At 34.0% G+C, this 21,036-nt stretch overlaps 1 protein-coding gene across 2 annotated transcripts in view; it reads left to right on the top strand.

Annotated features, from left to right (window-relative positions):
• VRK2 (vaccinia related kinase 2) overlaps positions 1–21,036 on the top strand; it is a 109,211-nt gene that overhangs the window by 76,370 nt on the left and 11,805 nt on the right. For both annotated transcript variants that reach the window (XM_025353739.1, XM_025353740.1), the window contains 4 exons: positions 2,482–2,602; positions 5,495–5,553; positions 9,451–9,617; positions 16,189–16,350. In XM_025353739.1, coding sequence (XP_025209524.1) covers positions 2,482–2,602; positions 5,495–5,553; positions 9,451–9,617; positions 16,189–16,350 — 509 coding nt within the window. The remainder of the gene's footprint in view (positions 1–2,481; positions 2,603–5,494; positions 5,554–9,450; positions 9,618–16,188; positions 16,351–21,036) is intronic.

Consider the following 21,036-nt stretch of genomic DNA (forward strand, 5'->3'; position numbering starts at 1 on the left):
AGAACAATGCATAATGTATTGTCTATTCAAATGAATGAAAATATATTAAAAAGAAATATATTGCACAGTATCATCTGATTTTAGAGCTGAAAATGTAAAATATTAGTGGCAGGGCAAGAATTGGATCTCATTCCTAGTCCAGAGCTCTATTTACTGCTTCACTTAACATGTTTTAAAATGAATTTGAAAATTGTATAATTAAAGAAACAACTTTCAAATTAAAATTTTTTTTTTTACAGTTAGACACTAATAGTCTCTGACTATAATCAGTTCTTTGTGTAAACTATACATGGACACATATATTTTAATATTGTCATCCAGAATATTTGTTTTTAATTAACAGGTATTAAAATTACTCCTCTGTGTACAGTAGATAGAAAGAAGACAATCATTGTCAAAGTCTAAGATTTTAACTTCACTAAACAAGTCAAACTTTTCAATTTGTTTTTCTGAGAGGGAATTTCAGGTAGAGGTATGTAGTTAGAAACATTTTTAGTCCCTCACTCTTCAGTGGGGGGAAAGGAAAGGGTGACTATTGGATGTAAACAGTGGTAAAACATTCACCTAACCATAGTTATTAATACATATGTGCAAAAAAGAAAATAAAAGATTGAAAAATGTGATAATGTATTTTAATTAGGTAAGCCCAAACTATAATGGTGAAGTAAAGTTAACTCTCAAAGGGCTATTTCAAATGAAGACCAGTTTATGAAAGATTGGCTTCAGAAATCTAAATGACTTGTCATTACTTACAGCTTCATATCAATTAATCCCTCAGTTGGGGGGTGGGGGAAATGGCTAGGAAAGTTCAATCTATTTTAATTCTGATTGTTTTTCCTCAAAGGGCCTCTTGTGGGTAGCTTATATCATCCAAACATGGTGCCAGAATATCAGTTTTTGAAAATTAGAGGATATGAATTTTTTTAAGTGATGGTAATCAGGAATTGCCATAATAGAAAGGGGACTTGTGAACACATCTGTACAAATGGAACCATTCCATTATTAATGGGAGATTTATTACTGAAGAAATCACTACAGAACAGTGTGGTAGAGATTGTGTTTTTATTTTAACGTGAGAGCCAAGTCTTGCATTAGGACATTGTTGAAGCTTGTGCGGAAAGTAAATGGCACCCATGGGACTGTAGCATTCTGCTAGATTGAAGGGCCTTTAATAATCCAATACGCTAATAGCAGTTAGAGTGTAAGAGCTAATCATGTCTTCTGCTTTTATAATAACTTATACATGGTAACCAAAAGTAGTTACAATGTGCTGGCATCATTGTTCTTAGTAGATGACTTTTTAAATTAAAAACTAAGTTCACTGAGTAACTTTTCAGAGTTTATTTCATGAAAGATAATAAAATAGGATACCTGTTTATAGCAGGTTTAACAGCCACTTACTGCTCTTAGGAGATTATATATCCCTACACAGATGAACATTCGAGTAATGATAGAAATGTAAATACCAGCCTATTGTTTTATAACAATTTTGAATGACTATAAAAATGAGTTTATTTTATGGGTATTTGCTAATGTTTTAATCCTTATTTCAGTGTTTGTTAATAAGTATCAGTTATATTTCATACATTTCCTAGGTTTCATTGTCCATCTTCTCAATAAGGTACTTACAAATATATATTAAATTATTAAATTGGTCTACAGCATTTAATAGCTTGATACAAATGATACAAGGGCCTGAAAATGTGCTTTTAATGTACTTTTTATGAAAAGCCATCTTATATTAAATTTTGAAAGCCTCTATTTGGCTCTCCCCCCAGCCTCCAATACCGTTGCCTCACTTTTATATAGATATGGGACCAGAATTTTAGCTTGCTGCTGCTTATATCTAAAAATAATATTTGTAAAATTGTAGAACCCTGTATCCAAAGCAGGAGACATATTTTTATTGTATTTTCATGTGATTGAAAAATCTTCAGAAAGACCCCATTTTTTAATACTGCACACTAGATGGCAGTTTTGTCATATTCTTCCAACTGAAAATGCTGCTAGTGTGAGTGGAACAGGAAAGGCCATCAATGTTTAGTCTGCACTCAGAGGGTCTCTGCATGACCAATGCAGACCCTATGGACTTCCTGGAACATATGTTAGCAATTTAGCTGCAGACATTTATTTCTTTGTTTTACTGCTTGGCTCTTTGAGAAAGTGTTGGTGCTGGGTTATGGGTTGTCTGGATCATGTCAGAGGCCATGGGGATCAAGTTCATGTGACAGGCCAGACTAAGGAAAGATGAAGTTGGAGGAGGTGAGGAAACTGACCCTTACTTTCAACAGCAACCAGTCACTGCCTGTCTGTGGACTGGGGCCAAATGCTTGGGCGTTTAAGTTTTATTCCAGCTGAACAAATAAAACACTTTGCCTATTTGGCTTTTTCATATTTCATCAATAGTAGTTCACCCAAAGATTTCTCCATTTTTCAAGGACTTGCTTATCCCTCATCTTTCTCTAATGCTTACTCCTATAGCCCTGTCCAGACGAAGTGACGTTGAGATCCTTGGCTACTGCATGCTGCGGTGGTTGTGTGGGAAACTTCCCTGGGAACAGAGCCTGAAGGACCCTGTGGCTGTGCAGACTGCTAAAACAAAGTACAGATTTTCAAGTATTTCATCATGTACTGCAGCAGGTCTGAAGGGATACATTAAAGGGAGCTAACAACATGGAGAAGACTGGCATTCTCCCAACATGACAACCAAAGCAAATTTCGTTAGTTTGAAAAATATGTTTTAAAAAACCAAACAACTATCACATAAAATCCATTAAGATAACCTTATAAAAAGATATGTACTTGAATTACAGTGCAAAATATAAAGTGAAATATCTGTTCCTTTACATGGTATTTTCCAAAGCTTAGATTCTAGGTGGTAGTGTTTTCAAGGAAGAGTATTTTCAAATTAGCATTGTACAAGTATGCTGAAGTAGTCTGAGCCGGGTATGATTGATATTAACTATGTAAAACAGCAACGTGAAAAGGGACAAATGGGGCTTATATTTTTCAAGTGAGAGCAACATACCTCTTATTTCTGTCTTGGAGGAAGTAAGTTTTCTTTCTTAAGAAAGAAAATTTTTACATGAGCTATTTACATGAGATAATCTTGTAGCCACATAAACATTTTTAATATTCTACATTCAGTTTTTATTACCTGGATTTGGCTAGCATAAAAATTAGGTCAGACTAAGAACAGAGTATGTTACTGTTCTACAATTCTCTCTCTGATCAGGCATAAGAAAAAGTCAATTGCATAGAGCACGGAATAGCCAGTTTTTCATTATATACCAAGATATGCTTAACAGTAGTTATCCACAGGTAGCAAAAGCAGCAGCTAAGCTAAGTTTTAAGTAGGACAATCTCAACAGAAGAGTACAAAGCTAGGGGAAAATTAACTGATTCATAGAAATCTATCTTTAAATTCAGTGTAGCATCAGTTCTTAATAATGAGAAAGATTAGCCTGCAGATTCAGAAAAATATGTATTACGTTTGTAAATACTGACATATATGAAATATTTCTCCACTCAGAATTTTGATCATCCTAGTCCCTTACCCAAAACTAAAACGTATTTATATAAGTCTATATTAGAACTAAATCAGTTATTTACTGCAGTAATTGATGTGTCTATATTAACTTTCATGTAACATTTCGAAATATGGGTCAAGTCAAAACACAGTGATGGGAATATATAAACAGTTTTTGTATTTAATTTTCCAACTCAGTTTACCTAATTACAATAATGTAACAAAGTAATGATGCTATTTTAAAAAACTAACATTTTAATTCTAATGATTGTATATTTGTTTTTTTAATAAGACTAATATGACTTGCTTTAATTTTTTATCAATATGCATATATAGATACATTCATTGTAGGTATCTATAATGAATATACCTATTTATGCATATTTATGTATAATAGGATGTCATGTAAAATAAAATATAATACTAATACATCAAACGTAACTTCTGTTTACATTTTGGGGACTCCTACATATGTTAATATCTTCATTTTGACTTGATTAATAATATAAACCTATAGACTAGTAAAGCCAGTATCATATTATGAAGTTTATAATTCAGATAAACCATAGACATTTTCAAACTTGTTATAGTACATAATACATAATCATAATTTATTCAACTTGCTGAGAAGGTATGACACTGAAATTCCCCATAAGGGCGTGATTGTATATTCAACCAAGACACTGTATCTCCCTATGCCTTTGATTTTCCTGACATAGCGTGCTACTGGATCAATGTGTGTATTGTTGCTACTGCCTATGCCAGAGGTGGTGACTCACTCACACACATAAATAATTTTAGTTGAATGTTTTTATAGGTTGTGTATTCCTTACTTGAAATGCTTGGGACCAGAAGTGTTTCAGAATTCAGATTTTTTTAGATTTTGGAATATTTGCATTATACTTACCAGTTGAGCATCCTACAAACCTGTTTAACCATGGGACAGCATAAAATATTGCCCAGTGGAGAACAATGCACATATATACTTCAGATACAATGTTTGCATGAATTTTTATTGCTGTTTTTGAGAAAAAAAATCACGGTAAATATTACTTCTTCTGTGTTTCTGCATATATAAACTTTGAGTTAAAGCATTCATAATTCCTATAATTCCATTTTGTTTAATATTGGGGCTTAGAGAACAATACCACAAAGTGTGGTGCTTTGGCATGCTGAGACCTTTGAACTGAAAGACTGGATGGCCCCAGAAGCCACCTCAGAAGCCAAGTTTCTCTCTGACCTTCTCTTGCCCTCTTGTCTCCCATCCCTTCTCCTCCCAAGAAGAGAGTCATAGAAACCAGAATTCCTCTTTACCAAAGCAGGTTATAGAAACTAGAACCCCTGTACCCCAAGCAAGGCATTAAACCTAGAAAGGTCACCCTCTCCCTTCTCCCTTGAACACCCTCATTCCAAAGGGGTCCTGCCCCATCCCCAGGAGGAATAAATGCTACACACATCAACAAGAATATGGACAGGCCTTGCTGGATCCCCCTGCCCCAGTTCAGTATCATTAGAACATACCCATTTGTCCAGTCACATTCCTACACAGCTGACTATTCTTCATCAAACCTAAGCATAAAGATAGACTTCATTGGGTCTTTGGTCTTCATTTCTGAAGTCATATCATATAAAACTTTAATTAAATAAATTTGTTATACTTTCTCCTGTTAACCTGTCTTTTGTTATAGGAATGTTGGCTGCAACCCTTATGGTGGGTGAGGAAAAAGATCACACCTTTCTGCCCCTACATTAGTCTAGGTTATTGATATAAAATTAGTTTATGGGCATTGAGGGTTCTCTACTTCTGCTTACTTTCCTATCCATTATAGTTGGATGACCAAAAAAAAAGCACTGAAAGTCAGAATTTTGGTAAGCTACCAACACAGAGTTAGAGTTTTGTTTTCTAGTCAAAATAGTCACAGGGTTGAAAACATGTTCATTGTGCATTACTTTATTTTGTTTTAGTCTATTGGATGAGCTTCCCCAGTCAGTGCTTAAATGGGCTCCTTCTGGAAGCAGTTGCTGTAAGTCAAATAATAACTTCAACCTTCTCTTAAGATTTACAGGTCACCACATTTGTCATTCTCGTTTGGTAGCTTTTGCTTAGCCCACCTGCTCTTATTCCCATCAGGGTGGAAAGGAGGGAACACTTCATGTTGCAAATAAGTTGCTAAAGAATACAATGTTTAGATCATCTTTAACATTAGAACACAAGAACCCCAAAAGAAGATATTGAGGTGGAAAATTCTAGGTTCTGCTTAGTGCATTTCTCTCTCTCTTTTTTTTTAAAGATATCTATTTTGAGAATCATGCACAGGTTTAATAGTCAACTATGTCTGGTATTTCTAGAGTTAAGACTTCCTGGTTTGTTCATCTATATACTGTTGAAAGAAGATAAAGTTGACCTAACGAAAAACTACTTTTAATCAGTCATTTAAAAAACCAAATCATTAAACACTTGAATGCTATTTAGAACAGTATTATGCTGACTGAACTGCCAGCAAAAAAAAATTTTTTTATTAGCAAAGGCATATAATTTTGGGATTTGGAGGTATATTTTGTATTTTCATATTTTCAAGTTAGTATACAACGTAATTTTTAATTGACAATGTTATCAATACATATTGTATAAAATAGCATGTCAACTAGTAATTACCCACATTCCTGTCATTTTTATGTGCATACACAACATGTTATTCAACACTAATTTAACAATTGAGTTAGACTGTCTTATAAGAAAAAGCCAGTGCCCACTATCAGTCTTGCTTTTTCTCAAAGACAGATAATCAGAGTGAATCTTGTTTTCTGTTTACATTGGGCAATCTCAAAGTTAGCTTTTAGCTGACTTCTGAAAGTAGATACATACACTGACCTCTCTAGCTAAGGTCAAATAGCATCTGTTTCCATCTGGTTGAGAAGTTGAGAGTTAAGTAACTTATATTCGCAGCCTTTCTTTCACTAGAAACCAAAATTTTCATTTGTGTAGGTAAGGAAAGAATAAGCCAGTTCTACTTCCCCCCTCCATTTGCAAGTCCAATAAGCCCTTCCTCACGTGAGTCTTTTGTTTTCCTCTTTCTCTAGTACTTTTCATCTGATTGAGGGAGACACACAGAGATCCTCATTGTGGGAATGGGTTGCAAGATGAAATTTTTGTTTTCATAACTGTCAATAACTTGGCAAAATGGCAATACTCCTTTTTGGCTAATATTCTTAACGGCTTTTTTTTTTTGAGACAGAGTCTCGCTCTGTCACTGAGGCTGGAGTGCAGTGGCGTGATCTCGGCTCAGTGCAACCTCCCCTTGCCAGGTTGAAGCGATTCTTCTGCCTCAGCCTCCCAAGTAGCTGTGACTACAGGCACATGCCACCACGCCCAGCTAATTTTTGTATATTTAGTAGAGACGGGGTTTCGCCATATTGGCCAGGCCTGGTCTCGAACTCCTGACCTCGTGATCCACCCACCTTGGCCTCCCAAAGTGCTGGGATTACAGGTGTGAGCCACCGCGCCTGGCCTTTATTGGCATTTTTACCAAGTCGTATAATTTATGTTTTAGTCAACTGGACAGAAAGAGATGGGAAGATGTCATTAAAAATATATATATATTTTGTCCTGAATTGTAAAAGACAAATGCTTCTGGGCAGTGTATATTCTGTCATACTCTATTGTTAAAAGATTTGAGACAGATGAGTAATCTAGATGGGAGACACGCCCAGTTTTTGTTTCTCAGTACAAACCATTTTACTGAATCCGTACTATTAATTATAAAATGCAGATTTCTGTTTCTAAAGCAAAAAGTGTTGAAACTTTAATATTATATGAAGGTCTCTTAAATTAGGAGGTTGTACTTAGGAAGAAAACCATGAAAATGAAGGAACTGATTTACAAAAGTTTATTACTGAAACATTATGAAATAAAACAGCCAAGAAATTTGCAGCATACATGTCCAACTAAGCATAATAATAATAGTTTCAAAAGTTTCTATCTCTTGATAGTAATGGTACTTAATATTTCAATGGCTTAAAAAGCAGATGATTTAAAAATATCGTAATTTCATACTCAAGGCATTTTGCTTTATAGTTCTGGCAATATGCTCGTAAATTTTAAAATGTACTTAATATAATAAATCCAGATCTTGAAAGACTAACATTTAAACCAGTATTACATCACAATAGTCAAAGCTTCAGGTTTGTAATAATAAATTTATAATGGAAATGGCTCTTTTTATTTTCTCCCCCTCCTACCTCACTGGTACCTCATTTTTCCAAACCCCAGTCCCATGAAGGCTTTGCAGCACAGCTGCTATCAGTTGGTGGAGTGCCAGGAGTTTTCCATTGTCTTGTAACAGTGATTTGTTCCCAACACATTCAACTCTTCCTCATTTTGGATATTCTGGTTAATGGAATTGTAATATGTACCAAACTTGACTTACCAATCTTCAAAGGACCATAAAACAACAATATTTATATTAAAGTAGTAGTGAAGTTAATCTTTTTTTTAATCATCCCTTTAGAAATTGGATAGCCCCCAGCCCCTGTGAAGGGGCTGCATGAAGCATCACTTATAAATATCGTGATAAAATAGCAGCACTTGCTAGTTAACAGAGATCTGGTTGACCGAATGCTAGATAACAGAATTTGATTAAAAAAAAAAATCAGAGATGAAAAAATAGGTTGCATAATTGCTACAGTGTCCAGGAAAAAAAGCCCAGAGCCAAGAGTTCACATTTTAATCATGTTAGCTTCATGTTCCCAGGAAATAGCTCTGGACTATATGGTGAAAGTGATCACTCTTAACTTTAATAGGGAGAAAGCGATGATGACTATTCCTTCTGGAATTTTTCTCTATAGGGAGTGAAACCCAGTGCCTCTGCAGTTTTCCTTTCTTTTTAGTGGAGGTAGGCCTGGAGGGGAAGTGAAGGATTAGGAAGTCACTCCTGCCAACCCATGAAGTTTCCCAGGTTTTCCCACCATGGATATAGGCAACCAAGTGAGAAAGTAAGAAGTACTTGAGTTTGAGTCAGTAATATATTTTTGAAAAGGAAAGGCATATCTAAACATCTCTGTGAACAAATGAAAACATGCCAGTTTTTAAATAGTATTTGGTATTATCACCACTTCTATTCCAATTTTAGGTTGAACCTCAACATGAAAAAGAAATGCAAACTGCAAATATTTTAATGCAGTGATGTTTGTAACTGTTGGTTACTAATTCTGTTTGTATTTAGAAGTTGGTAGTTCTTAACCTTTTTGGGGGAACGGGGTTTACTCTGTAGTTCTAGGGGAACATTTCTTTATACTAGGGAAAAAATAAAAGATGGCAACTTCTCCTCCCACTGCTCTAAAATCAAAAACACAAGGCTGTGTACCAGGCTAGCTAGGTATGGAGGACATGAGGGAGGTTTCATGCATTCTAAAGTCAATCTTAGCTAACAACATGGAATTCAAGGTCATTTCTAAATATACTGCTATAATCCCAAAATCAAAGCCTTAATAAAAATTTGCAGGTTTTTTTCCTTTGAAGTAAAGAGGTTTATAGTAACACTTTAACTGAACTTTTAGAAGTTCAACATAAAGTATGAAGTATGGTCGATTGTATTATTTATGTAGTCCTTACTAGTTGCACCTCATAAATCATAATCACTATAATTATTAAAATAGACTTCATAAGATCAGTGAATTGTAAGCGTATCAACAAAAATATGTTAAAAACATTACTAGTTTCATCAATTCTGTAGGTCGCTATATTTCAGTCATTTTTGAATATCATTTAAAAAGTTATTTTCATTGAATTGTTCATTTTTGGTTTCTTCAGGAGATGTAAATGTGTAAAAGACAAAGAGATAACAGAAAGATTTTGAAATTATTGGAGTCTTGACAATTCTTGCCAATTGTGAATAACATGTAAAAAATTTACTAATTCACAGGTGAAATAGCCCAATTTTTGGTATGTGCTCATAGTTTAGCCTATGATGAAAAGCCAAACTATCAAGCGCTCAAGAAAATTTTGAACCCTGATGGAATACCTTTGGGATCACTGGACTTTTCCACAAAAGGACAGAGTATAAATGTCCATAGTCCAAACAGTCAAAAAGTAAGTAACATAATCCCTGCTATCCTATGATTACCTTCTATGATACTTTTCTATCGAATGAAGTTGTTTTAGGTCTCAAAATGAGTCTGACAGCTTTCTTCTTCCTTATATTTAACTCCCATTTCCCCTAACTCAGCACCAAGAAAGTTTGATCCAAGTTATTTTGACCTGTTGTCTCACAGAGAAAAATAGGATCTGTGGCCTACTATGTATTGTGAAAGAAAGCAAGCAGTCACTACTGTCATAGAGATGTGACTAGCGTAAAGGCTAATCTGATGTTATTCATGAGAAAGCCATGATTTGTTTTTTTTCTCCAGGTTTTCAATAGATATTGCCGTCTGTTTTTGCCTACCAATTTGGCCATAATTTGGTGGTGATAATAGTCTTAGATTTAAGCATATTATTTGTATGTGCTGATATTTCAATCCATGGAAACAATTCTTTACAGAAAATAAAAGAGTTTATGCCAGAGATCCACGTTAAGAAAAAAAACATTTTTTAAAAGTTACACCTCTTCTTTTAGTCTGCCATCTTCCAAAAGACCGATACCAACTTAAAAAAAAAAAAAAGAATTAAGATTTCGAGCATTTTTAAGCAGGTGGTGGAAATCTTAGACTGCCATTATTAGCAAGATTAGTGGACAGGCAACGCAGCATCCATGTCTTCCTTGACCACTATCCATATGCAAAAATAAAGTGTGGATGGCATTTTTTTCCTGATGCATGTACAATAAGATAGGGTCAGGATGCCATTCATTTTTAATATTTCTTATGAACTTTGGATCATCACATGTGTTCATGAGCCAAGAATGCGGGATGCAAACTAATGTGACTGATAGGCTGCTAGATGAATGGTGAGTCAAGTATCAGTGCACAGATGGTTCTGATTTGCTGAATTTTGTAGTTGCTGCAACTGAAGACATAAAATATCCTTCTAGTCATAAATTAGCTCTTTGGAAGCAAAACCTTGGCACCAGAGCTTTACAACCTTCAATTAGTAGGAAAAGAAGTATTTGAATGACTGTGGTATTGACATCTGTAGGCCTGCATAGTAATCATTCCTAATAGAAGAGAATATCTGTTTGAGGAGGTTTTGCATGGCTAATTAACTACCAGTGAGAATATGTAATTTTTTCATGATCTCCTGATTGTCACCTTTCTCTCATGATACAATTAGATTTTATTGTAGCAAGTGCCTCACAAACCAATTGTCAGCACTATTTACGTATTGCAGAAGGCAGAACAAAAGTTCATGTTTAATAAAAAGCCACTGGATTTTGATCTTGGTAATTACTGAGACTTACTTTAACAGTTTTATTGACTTTCGTGTTTTTATCACTTTTGCAACAAAACAGAGAGCCATTTCCTTGACATAGTATTTTCGTTGCAATAATGGTCACCACTTAATCTATGCTAATTTAAGTAGATTTTCCCTTTTTGTAGTTTTTCAGTTTCACAAACTTAATTGAAATATAAAAGCCATTTTAAAAACCGATAGCTATATCCTCTGATATAAAATTCTAATTATTATCCACCAGAATTTTCAGTTTCATCAAATTCAAAGGGTGTTTGTTGTGCAACCATTTTTATATGTAGAGAATAGAACATAAAACACTTTTTTCCAGTGAGCCTCCATCAAGAATATTTTACTCCTTTTGATTGGAGAATTTTGCTTATGAGTAAAACACTTAAAAATAATATATGCTTTTAAGACCTATGCTAATTTCTGCTAAGAAATGTGATCAGCCTGGATGTGTAGACAGGAAGATGATTTCGGGATATATTTTGCAGCAGATCAATATTTATTTATTACTTATTTCTCTAGTATTTTAAGTGCACACATTAATAATGATAGCATAAGATATGGGCTTACCATATGTGGCTAAACTTTAAGTATCTTAATTTTCAAAGTTTACAGATTTTGCAATGCTACAAAAACCAAACCCGAAAATGTTCAAATGCAAGGTATGACAGTATAAACTGTCCTGTTCCCAGTTCCCCTGAATGATGCACATATAGGATGATTTCCACAATAGATTGCTTCCATAACAAAAATCATTCCAAAATGCATATCAATCACATGGCTCCAAATTTCTTTTTAGTCACAGACAGAATCCCCTTATTAGTAACTAAAATCATTTCTTGTTACTTTATAAATGGGTTTATAGTTATATGGAGTTAAGTATTTGGTTTATAGAGATATTTAACAGACTAGTGAATGAACTCTGGACTAATATATTTTTTGGAAAAAGATATTTTAAAAGAAGACATTGGACCAGAAAAGGTATATATAAGTAAATAAAATGTTACCATCATTCAGTATTCAAGGGAAAAAAGTTATAACTGTTTACATTTTTAAATGTTATTTTGCTAATAACAAGTGAAACTTATACAGAGGGAAATATAGTATTTTTAAGAAAAACATATTTTGATTAGGTATTAGAAGGTAGCACATTACCATAAGAATCTCACCAAACTTACATCACCTTTTTGCAAAAGAAAAAGCTTTTTTCTTTGTTTCCAATACTAGATTTTACTAGACATTATAAACTGTTCTCTGTAAACCTGAACAGGGAAGTCCTCAAATACTGTTATTGGAGTTAAATTGGAAATGAATTTTTGTCAAGAGAGTAGTGATACTGATATTTCTTCATGAAAAACAAATCTTTGGGGGCATTTGCCTGAATCAAAATGAGGGATGTAAAACTGAAGTAACTTGCTAGTAGTTCTGGGGGCTCCTGAGTTAGCACCGCCAATCAAATTAGAAGACTGTCTCATCAAGACCATCACAGTCTCTTTATGCCACCCACTAGGATTTAATTTCTAAAATTCACTGAAAGAAACAATATTTCAGTAAGAATGCTTATTGAGCTGAGCTAAAGCTCTAGAATTCCCAGATGGGAATGTTAAAGCCAAGTTGGAAAAGAGCATTACTAAAGGCCCCATTACAACCCTTGAAAAAGCTACTTTTCAAGAGCCAGAGGGTCCTTTTATCCATTTATCAATGACTCCCACCTTATTATGGTGCTTGAGTCATATATACAATATACAGTCATATACTATAATATGTTGTAATAGTGCAGACACTTGGGCATAATGAGCCCTCCCATCCTTCCTAAATGCTTTACCTAGGCAGAGAAGTAGCTGCAGGTCAGAGCTAAAATGTTCAAGCTATACTGCATGGCAGACAATAAAAGTTTGTCCCTTCATTTACCTTACATCTGAGGCTTCCATAGCATATCTAGAGTTGAGTATGTTATTATTGGTAGTAGTATTATTTGTATAGAATTTAACAGTTTACAAAATTTTTTCCTAAGCTTTAAGTCTCAAAATAATTCTATGAACTTCTCCTTATTTTCTGTATATGAGGATAGTGAAATACAGATTCTTAATTAGAAGCACATTTTTGATTTATTAATTTTTAGGAGTCCAAAGGTGTTCTTGATTTTATAGAACAGTGTGAAGTTCCAATGGAAAATTAAATAAAAACTACCTCATTTTCATAGCTACTTTCTTGAAAATGTCATACATTTGTATAGTATCCTTCTATTATAAGGGATGCCCAGGGTGTTTTCTATATTTACTTTTCTGTCTTTGAGAAAAAGTTTCACTGTGTTCACTGTCATCCACTTCACTCTTACAATTTTAAAAGTTTCCTTAGAAATAGAATTTTCCATAAATTGGCTATCATTTCGTTTAGTAGCTAGAAGTGCCCACGGCAGTGCAACCTAACCATTCAGCCAACTAACAGCAGATCCAGGAGGCACCATCTCTTCCAGGAACCTTCACAGAGGAGTGAATATATTATACCAAATTTTGCTGATACGTCAGAGGCTTCCAGGGCAAAAACTCTTATACCTAAAATGCCTAGCATCTAGGAGGCACTAAAAACTTCAATAATATCTTAGCTAAAAATAAAACTACCAGCAACCTTGCTTCTGGGTATGTATCCAAGGGAAATAAAACCATATGTCAAAGAGGTATCTGCACTCCCATGTTCATCACAACACTATTCACAATAATCAAAATACAGCACAACCTAAGTGTATGTCAGTGGGTGAATGGATAAAGTGTGATCCATAACCACAATATTATTTGTGGTTATAGAATGCATTTTCTTTATCCACAAAGTGTATTTTATTTATATATATTGTGTCTGTGTGTATGTATATTTATATACATATATATGTATATATGCACACATATACACACATATATACATATATACACACATACGATACACATATACATATATACATATATATACACGCACACACACAATGGAATATTATTCAGCCATAAAAAGGAAATCCTGACATTTGCAACATCATGGATGAATCTGGAGGACATTATACTAAGTGAAATAAGCCAGACACAGGACAAATACCGTATGATCTCATTTATATGTGGAATCAAAAAAAAAAAAAAAAAACTTATGAAAGCAGAGCGTAGAACAGTATTTGTCGGGATGAGAGTTGGGGAAAATGGGGAGATGGTAGTCAAAGGGTACAGACTTTCAATTATAAGATGAATGGGTTCTGGGGATCTGATATACAGCATGGTGACGGTAGTTAGTAATACTGTATTGTATTCTTGAAATCTGCTAAGAGAGTAGATCTTAAATATTCTCACCACACACAAAAAAATGGTGACTATGTGAGGTGATGTGTTAATAACTTGATTGTGGTATTCATTTCACAATGTATACATGTATCAAAACATCACATTGTATACCTTAAATATATATAATTTTTATTGTCAGTTATATCTCAATAAAGCTGGGAGGGCAAATCTCATCTAACCCTTTATAACATGGAACACATTTTCACAATAATTGGTAAGTCAATGTTTTAATAGGATAAAACTGTGTGCAAGAACCATGGGAGACCCTTCGTTTCACACTAATGGTATCAGGTACATTTATTACCACGATGACTTCAGCGGAAAGTGGCTCAGAAGATGGTGACATAAATTTTCCCAATAGTTTGAGGGGGTTGAGTGGTGAAAATAAAGAATCCCTGCATGATTAAGAAACATTTCCAACTTTCAGGTTACTGAAAGGCAGTGGTTTTGCCATCCTTTTATAAGCTGGGATCCTGGAGGAGGGTAGAATAGAGTAGTGTTGTGACAATTTAGGTTTAGCCACAAAACACCAGCATTCTTTAAAGGGAAGGAGTGAACACACTTGGCGATAAAAGCTAAAAATTGAGAGACTACAAATTAAGGCTCTGCTTGCCCAGCCAATGTAATTCATTCTCTATTTTGGCACTGACTCCTCCATTATTTCCCCTTTGTGCTCTTCCTATCTTCTGCCCCCTATTTAACTCATGAAAAAAAGGTGATGGCACTTTCTGCTGCTATAAACATGAAGCTGCTGAACAAATACTTCATGTAAGGACCTTCACTGTAGCTTTCAATCTTCCAACAGTGTTGTGGGTTCTGCCCTTCTATTTCTGAGTCTACTTCAAGGTTATTGACAGTCAGGCATCTCTCAGATATCACCATGGTGTGAAAAAGAAACCTTAGAGACAGCAAGCTTGTTGTAGAACTTAACCTCTGATACTGGTACACAGTATTCGATGACATGAACTGTTATTCATCTTGCTCAAAGGTTAAACTACCTGCACAAAAATACAAGCAACATCACAAGCTCCTTTTATATATTCACATTAATTAGGCTCACTTCAATGATAGAAAACTAAGATTTTAATTAATAAGAATTTAAACTACAAAGATATACTGGATACACTCCCAGCAAAGGTTAATAATGAATTCATGTGCAATTTTAAAATGTGACAATTTTCTCTAAAAATGTTGTTTTCAGTAAGCAAGTTATCTGTAGAGATAATTTCTAAAGAGTACATAACAGTGACACTAATTTTATTTTATTTTTATTACACTTTAAGTTCTAGGGTACATGTGCACAACATGCAGATTTGTTACATATGTATACATGTGCCATGTTGGTGTGCTGCACCCATTAACTCATCATTTACATTAGGTATATCTCCTAATGCTCTCCCTCCTCCCTCTCCCCACTCCATGACAGGACCCGGTGTGTGATATTCCCCACCCTGCGTCCAAGTAACCTCATTGTTCAATTCCCACCTATGAGTGAGAACATGTGGTGTTTGGTTTTCTGTCCTTGGGATAGTTTGCTCAGAATGATGCTTTCCAGATTCATCCATGTTCCTACAAAGGACATGAACTCATCCTTTATGGCTGCATAGTATTCCATGGTGTATATGTGCCACATTTTCTTAACCCAGTCTATCATTGATGGACATTCAGATTAGTTCCAAGTCTTTGCTATTGTGAATAGGACCGCAATAAACATATGTGTGCATGCAGTGACACTAATTTTAATTGGTTTTGTCCCACTGATGAGAAAGGGTCTGGATCTTGCCAATGACTATAGTTTTTCTGTAATGTCCATTTGCTGCTTTCTTCTTTATTTCCTTTTTTAAAGCTTGGCAAGTTTAGAATTTTTAAGAATCTGGATATATATGCATTTTTTAAAGAAATACCAAAAGTTTTCTTTATATATAGTATTACTTACTCTACACCAACAGGTTGATTCACAAAAGGCTGCAACAAGGCAAGTCAACGAGGCACACAATAGGTTAATCAAAAAAAAAGTCCACAGTGAGAGAAGCACTGAGCCCTGTACAACGTGGAAAAAAGTGCAGAAAGAGGAGAAGCTGATTGGATTGATGAACAATGAAGCAGCTCAGGTGAGAGGGTTGTTTGTGTGTGTGGTTTTTTTTTTTTTTTTTTTTAACTTAATGTTACATTAGAATATACCCTTTGGGAATAAAAACATCTTATTTTCTCCTGAGGGCCAAGTTTATATGGTTTTGTTAAATGAGAAGGGACAGAAAATATCCTAGCCAGCTGATAAAATTAAAGCGGCCAACACCAGTTATCATAGAAACAGAATAGCAGTAACCACATTTGCGTACAGATCTGATTTCTTTATCCTAAGAATGTAATGAAGTGCACTTAAATTTATTTTGCCATCTATGATCCATTAGGGACTCTTAACGTATTCTATACTTTTACATTGGTTCCTCAAGTCTCACCCTTATAATCAAATATAAGTGAAGTGTTCCCTGTCAATGTGGTTGTATTTTAAAATGATGTACTTTTTACATCACTCAATCATTTGGGCGGATAGTGACTCACCTTTAGCAGATGACTCATTCAAGTAACAGCAAAAATCCTCCCTAATCTAACCTTTTTTGACAACAAGGAGAAGCATACAATGCATTTATATCTGCAGTGAAAAAATATTTAATTTTGTCGAAATGACCAACATTTTATGATTTATATACCATCATTTCCCACAAATGATTTGAGGTAGTTTATAGTATGAAACAGGATAATTTAATACCCCACCTTGTATACCCTACCACAAGAAAAATTGATATATCAGGCAGCTGGGATGTTAATCACTAAACTGAGCACTGAATTTGGCTCTGAACTTCTTGACAGCCGAGGCAAAAATTAGAAGCATAGTATTTATGCATTCTTCAGCCAGCCAGCAAGCCTACAAGTTTATCCAGAGACAGAAGTGCTTTTTTTAGTACTAATAGCAATCTTTTACATTTATTCTAGTATAAAATAGTGGCATTATTTGTTGTTTCATTTTAAATTTATGTAAAGAACTACTTCACTTAGGCATATTTTAGTTCCTATTTGTAAAATTAAAGGCAAATCGTGCTTGGTAACAAAACTTAGAGATTCTAAAAATCTCTGGTTGAGAGATTTTTTTTCATCCCTTACTTAAGTCCACCAAAATCACCTGGTGTACAGGGATAGGGAGGCACTATTAAAATACTGATGCAAAGAAATTGATTCATTTTTGGCTGTGGTGGCAATGAGATATGTATATATAGATTTTATAACTTCGGAAACTCTTGGTTCTTTTCTCCGGTCAGTCCTCTTCCCCCAGGGAATGTTCTGCCATTTTGATTCTCGTCACTAGATTAGATTTGCCTCTTCTAGAATTTCATAAACATGCAGTCATATAGTATGCATTCATTTGGGCCTGGCTTCTTTCACTCAGTGTGTTTTTTGAGATTTATCCGTGTTCATGCATGTATTAGTAATCTGTGTTTTCCATTGCTGATTAGTACTCTATCGTATAACTGTATCATAGTTCACATGTCCATTGTATAACGACATCATAATTCACAAGTTCATTCTTCTATTAATGGACATTTGGGCTACTACTCATTTCTGGCCATCACAAATATAGTTGCTGCGAACATTCTGGCACAAATCCTTCTATGAATGTGTTTCATTTCTCCTGAGATGTAGAATTGTTGGGTCATAGGGCAGGTGTATGTTCAATTTTACAAAGAGCTGACAAATAGTTCTTGAAAGTACCATTCTGTACTCCCACCAGTAATGTACAAGAGTTCTGGCCACTCTGCACCTTCCCCAATATTTGGTATTGTCACTCTTTTTAATTTTAGCCATTCTAACATGTGTATTAGTGTATTATTGTGGTTCCAATTATTCACCTAATGTCTACTTAAGTTTGAGCACTTTCACATGTTTTTACTGACCATTCATATATCTGTTCTTATAAAGTTTCTTTTTTGAGTGTTCTAATTTTTACTTGGATATTTGTCTTTTTATTGTTAAGCCATAGAGTCCTTATCAGATATCTGTATTATGGACATCCTTTCCTAGCATGTGGCCTGCCTAATCATTTAATTCATAGTGTCTTAGGATGAGCAGAAACTTTTTATATTATTTGTTATTTTTATTTGAAGTTCAATTTATCAATCTTTTCTTTAATAGTTTGTGTTTTTTTTTTTTCTGTAAAGATACCTAAGAAACCTTTGCCTACCTCAAGGTCACAAAGCTATTTTGCTATATATTTTTATAGAAGGCTCATGGTTTTAGCTTTCATTGTTGGTTCTACAAGCCATCTCAAATCAATTCATGTGTATCCTGTGAGGTGGGGGTTGAGATTCTCTTTTTCATGTAGCTTGCACCATCATTTATTGAAAAGATTTTCCTAATGAGTTTCTTTGGAGCCCTTTTCAAAAGTGAGCTAACAGTGTAAGTGTGGGCCTATTTCTGGGCTCTATTTTCTTCTACTTGTCTCTCCTTACACCATCACCACACTGCATCAATTACTGTCGCTTTACAGCAAGTTCTGAAATTAGAATAGTTCTTGATTTAATCCTTTTATTTTCTTTCAAAAATGTATTGGCCATTTTAGGTCCTGGTCTTCTCCTCCATAAAATTTAAGAAGCAGCTTGTTAGTTTCCATCAAAAAAATGCACAGTGGGATTTTGATTGGGAGTACATTAAGTCTAAAGATCAGTTTATGGAGAACTGGCATCCAACAGTGTCGAAAACTCCAGTGCATAAACCTGGTACTTCTCTGCATTTATGTGGAACTTCCCTGCATTTATGTGGATTTTCTTTAACTTCTCTCAACAATGTTTTGTAGTTTTTAGTGTAGATGTCTTATTCATCTTCCATTAAAATTATCTCTAAATATTTTGATCCCATTTTAAGTACTAATTTTCAAAATTTCATATTCCAGTTATTTGTTGCTGGTATATAGAAATATAATTTATTTTCTCTATCAATATTTGATATACAATATAATCATGTATCTTGGGATCTTTCTAAATTTACATATTCGTTCCAGTAGGTTTCATTATTTTTTAGATAGATTCTTAGGACTTTCTACGTAGTTAATGATGTCTATGAATAGAGACAGTTTTTACCTTTTCCTTTCCAGTATATGTCTTTTATTTTTTGTTGTTGTCTTATTACACCTGCTAGCAGCTCTAGTATTACATTGAATAGAAGTTGTGGCCATCCTTGCTTTGTTCCTGATATTAGAGGGAATGCATTCATTCTTTCACCATTAAGTTAGCTGTTAGCTTTTTTCTAAATGCCCTTTAGGCTGAGGAAATTTCACCGTATTTGTTGAAAAATAAATGTAAATAATGAATGAGTATTAAATACTGTTTTGAGATCTCTTGAGATGATCATATGATTTTTTCCCTTTACTAGTATGATGAATTACATTGATTTTTGAATGTTAAATCAACCTTTTATTTCTGGGATAAACCCCCACTTAGGCATGATGTGTTTTCCTGCTGAATTCTGTTTGCTGAATTCCAACTCAGTTCCTGCTGAATTTCAGTTCCATGGAAGGTTTTTATGCCTAGACTGATGAGAGATACTGGTCTATAATTTTCTTTTTTTTTTTTTTTTTTTTTTTTTTTGCAAAGTGAAAGCAAGTTTATTAAGAAAGTAAAGGAATAAAAGGATGGCTACTTCATAGAGCAGCTGTAATTTCTTTTCTCATAATATCCTTGTATGGTTTTGTTTTCAGGGTCATTATGAATTACACAAGTTGGAAGTGTTCCCCTCTGTTTTCAGAAAATGTTTTTGTAAGATTTGCCCTTCTTAAATGTTGGATAGAATTTAGCAAGAAAACCATCGGGGCCGATAATTTGTTGTAGGAAATTTTTTAACTGCATATTTACTTTCTACAATATATAGAGTGATCATTAGATATTTTTTCTTCTTGTGTCAGTTTTATATTTGTGTTTTTCAAGGAATTTGTCCATCTCATCTAAGTTTTCAAACTTATCAGCACTAAGTTAGAATATTCTTTATTATCCCTTTACCATCACCAATATCTAGATTGATGTTCCCTCTTTCAGTCCTGATAATGGTAACTTTTGGTTTATTTCTTTTTTTCCTAATAGTCTAGCTAAGGGCTTATCATTTTCATTGATCTTCTCAAAGACCAGCTTTGGTATTTTTTTTTTTTTTTTCAAAGATCAACTTTGGTTTTGTTGATTTTTTTTTTAAATCCTACCATTGATATGGTTTCTATTTCACTAATTCTTTATCATTTCCTTTATTCTACTTATTTTGGTTTTAATTTATTCTTTCAAGCTTCATAAGGTGAAAGTTTAAATCACTAATTTCTTCCTTCATTTTTTTTTCTAATATATATAGTTAAACCTATAAATATGTAAGCTGTGCTTTGGCTGTCTGTGTTTCACAAATTTTGATATGTTGTGTTTTCATTATTATTCAGTTCAATATATTTTCTAATATCCCTTGATTCATTTGATCCATGGGTTATTTATTAGTATGTTATTTAATTCGTAAGTATTTTTAAGGTTTACTAGGTATCTTTCTTGTCACTGATTTCTAATTTAATTTTGTTGTCATCAGAACACATCCTGTATTATTGCAATCTTTTAAAATTCATTGAAACTTATTTTGTCACCCAGGACAAGGCCTCGTTTAGTGAATGTTCCTTGTATACTTACGAAGTTGGGGGTTAAGTTGTTTAATAGTGTTCAAATCTTATATATTTACTGTTTTATTTTGTCCTCTTATCATTTAATGACAAAGGAATGTTA

Source organism: Theropithecus gelada, chromosome 13 (genome assembly GCF_003255815.1).
Source record: "Theropithecus gelada isolate Dixy chromosome 13, Tgel_1.0, whole genome shotgun sequence".
Classification (NCBI taxonomy): domain Eukaryota; kingdom Metazoa; phylum Chordata; class Mammalia; order Primates; family Cercopithecidae; genus Theropithecus; species Theropithecus gelada.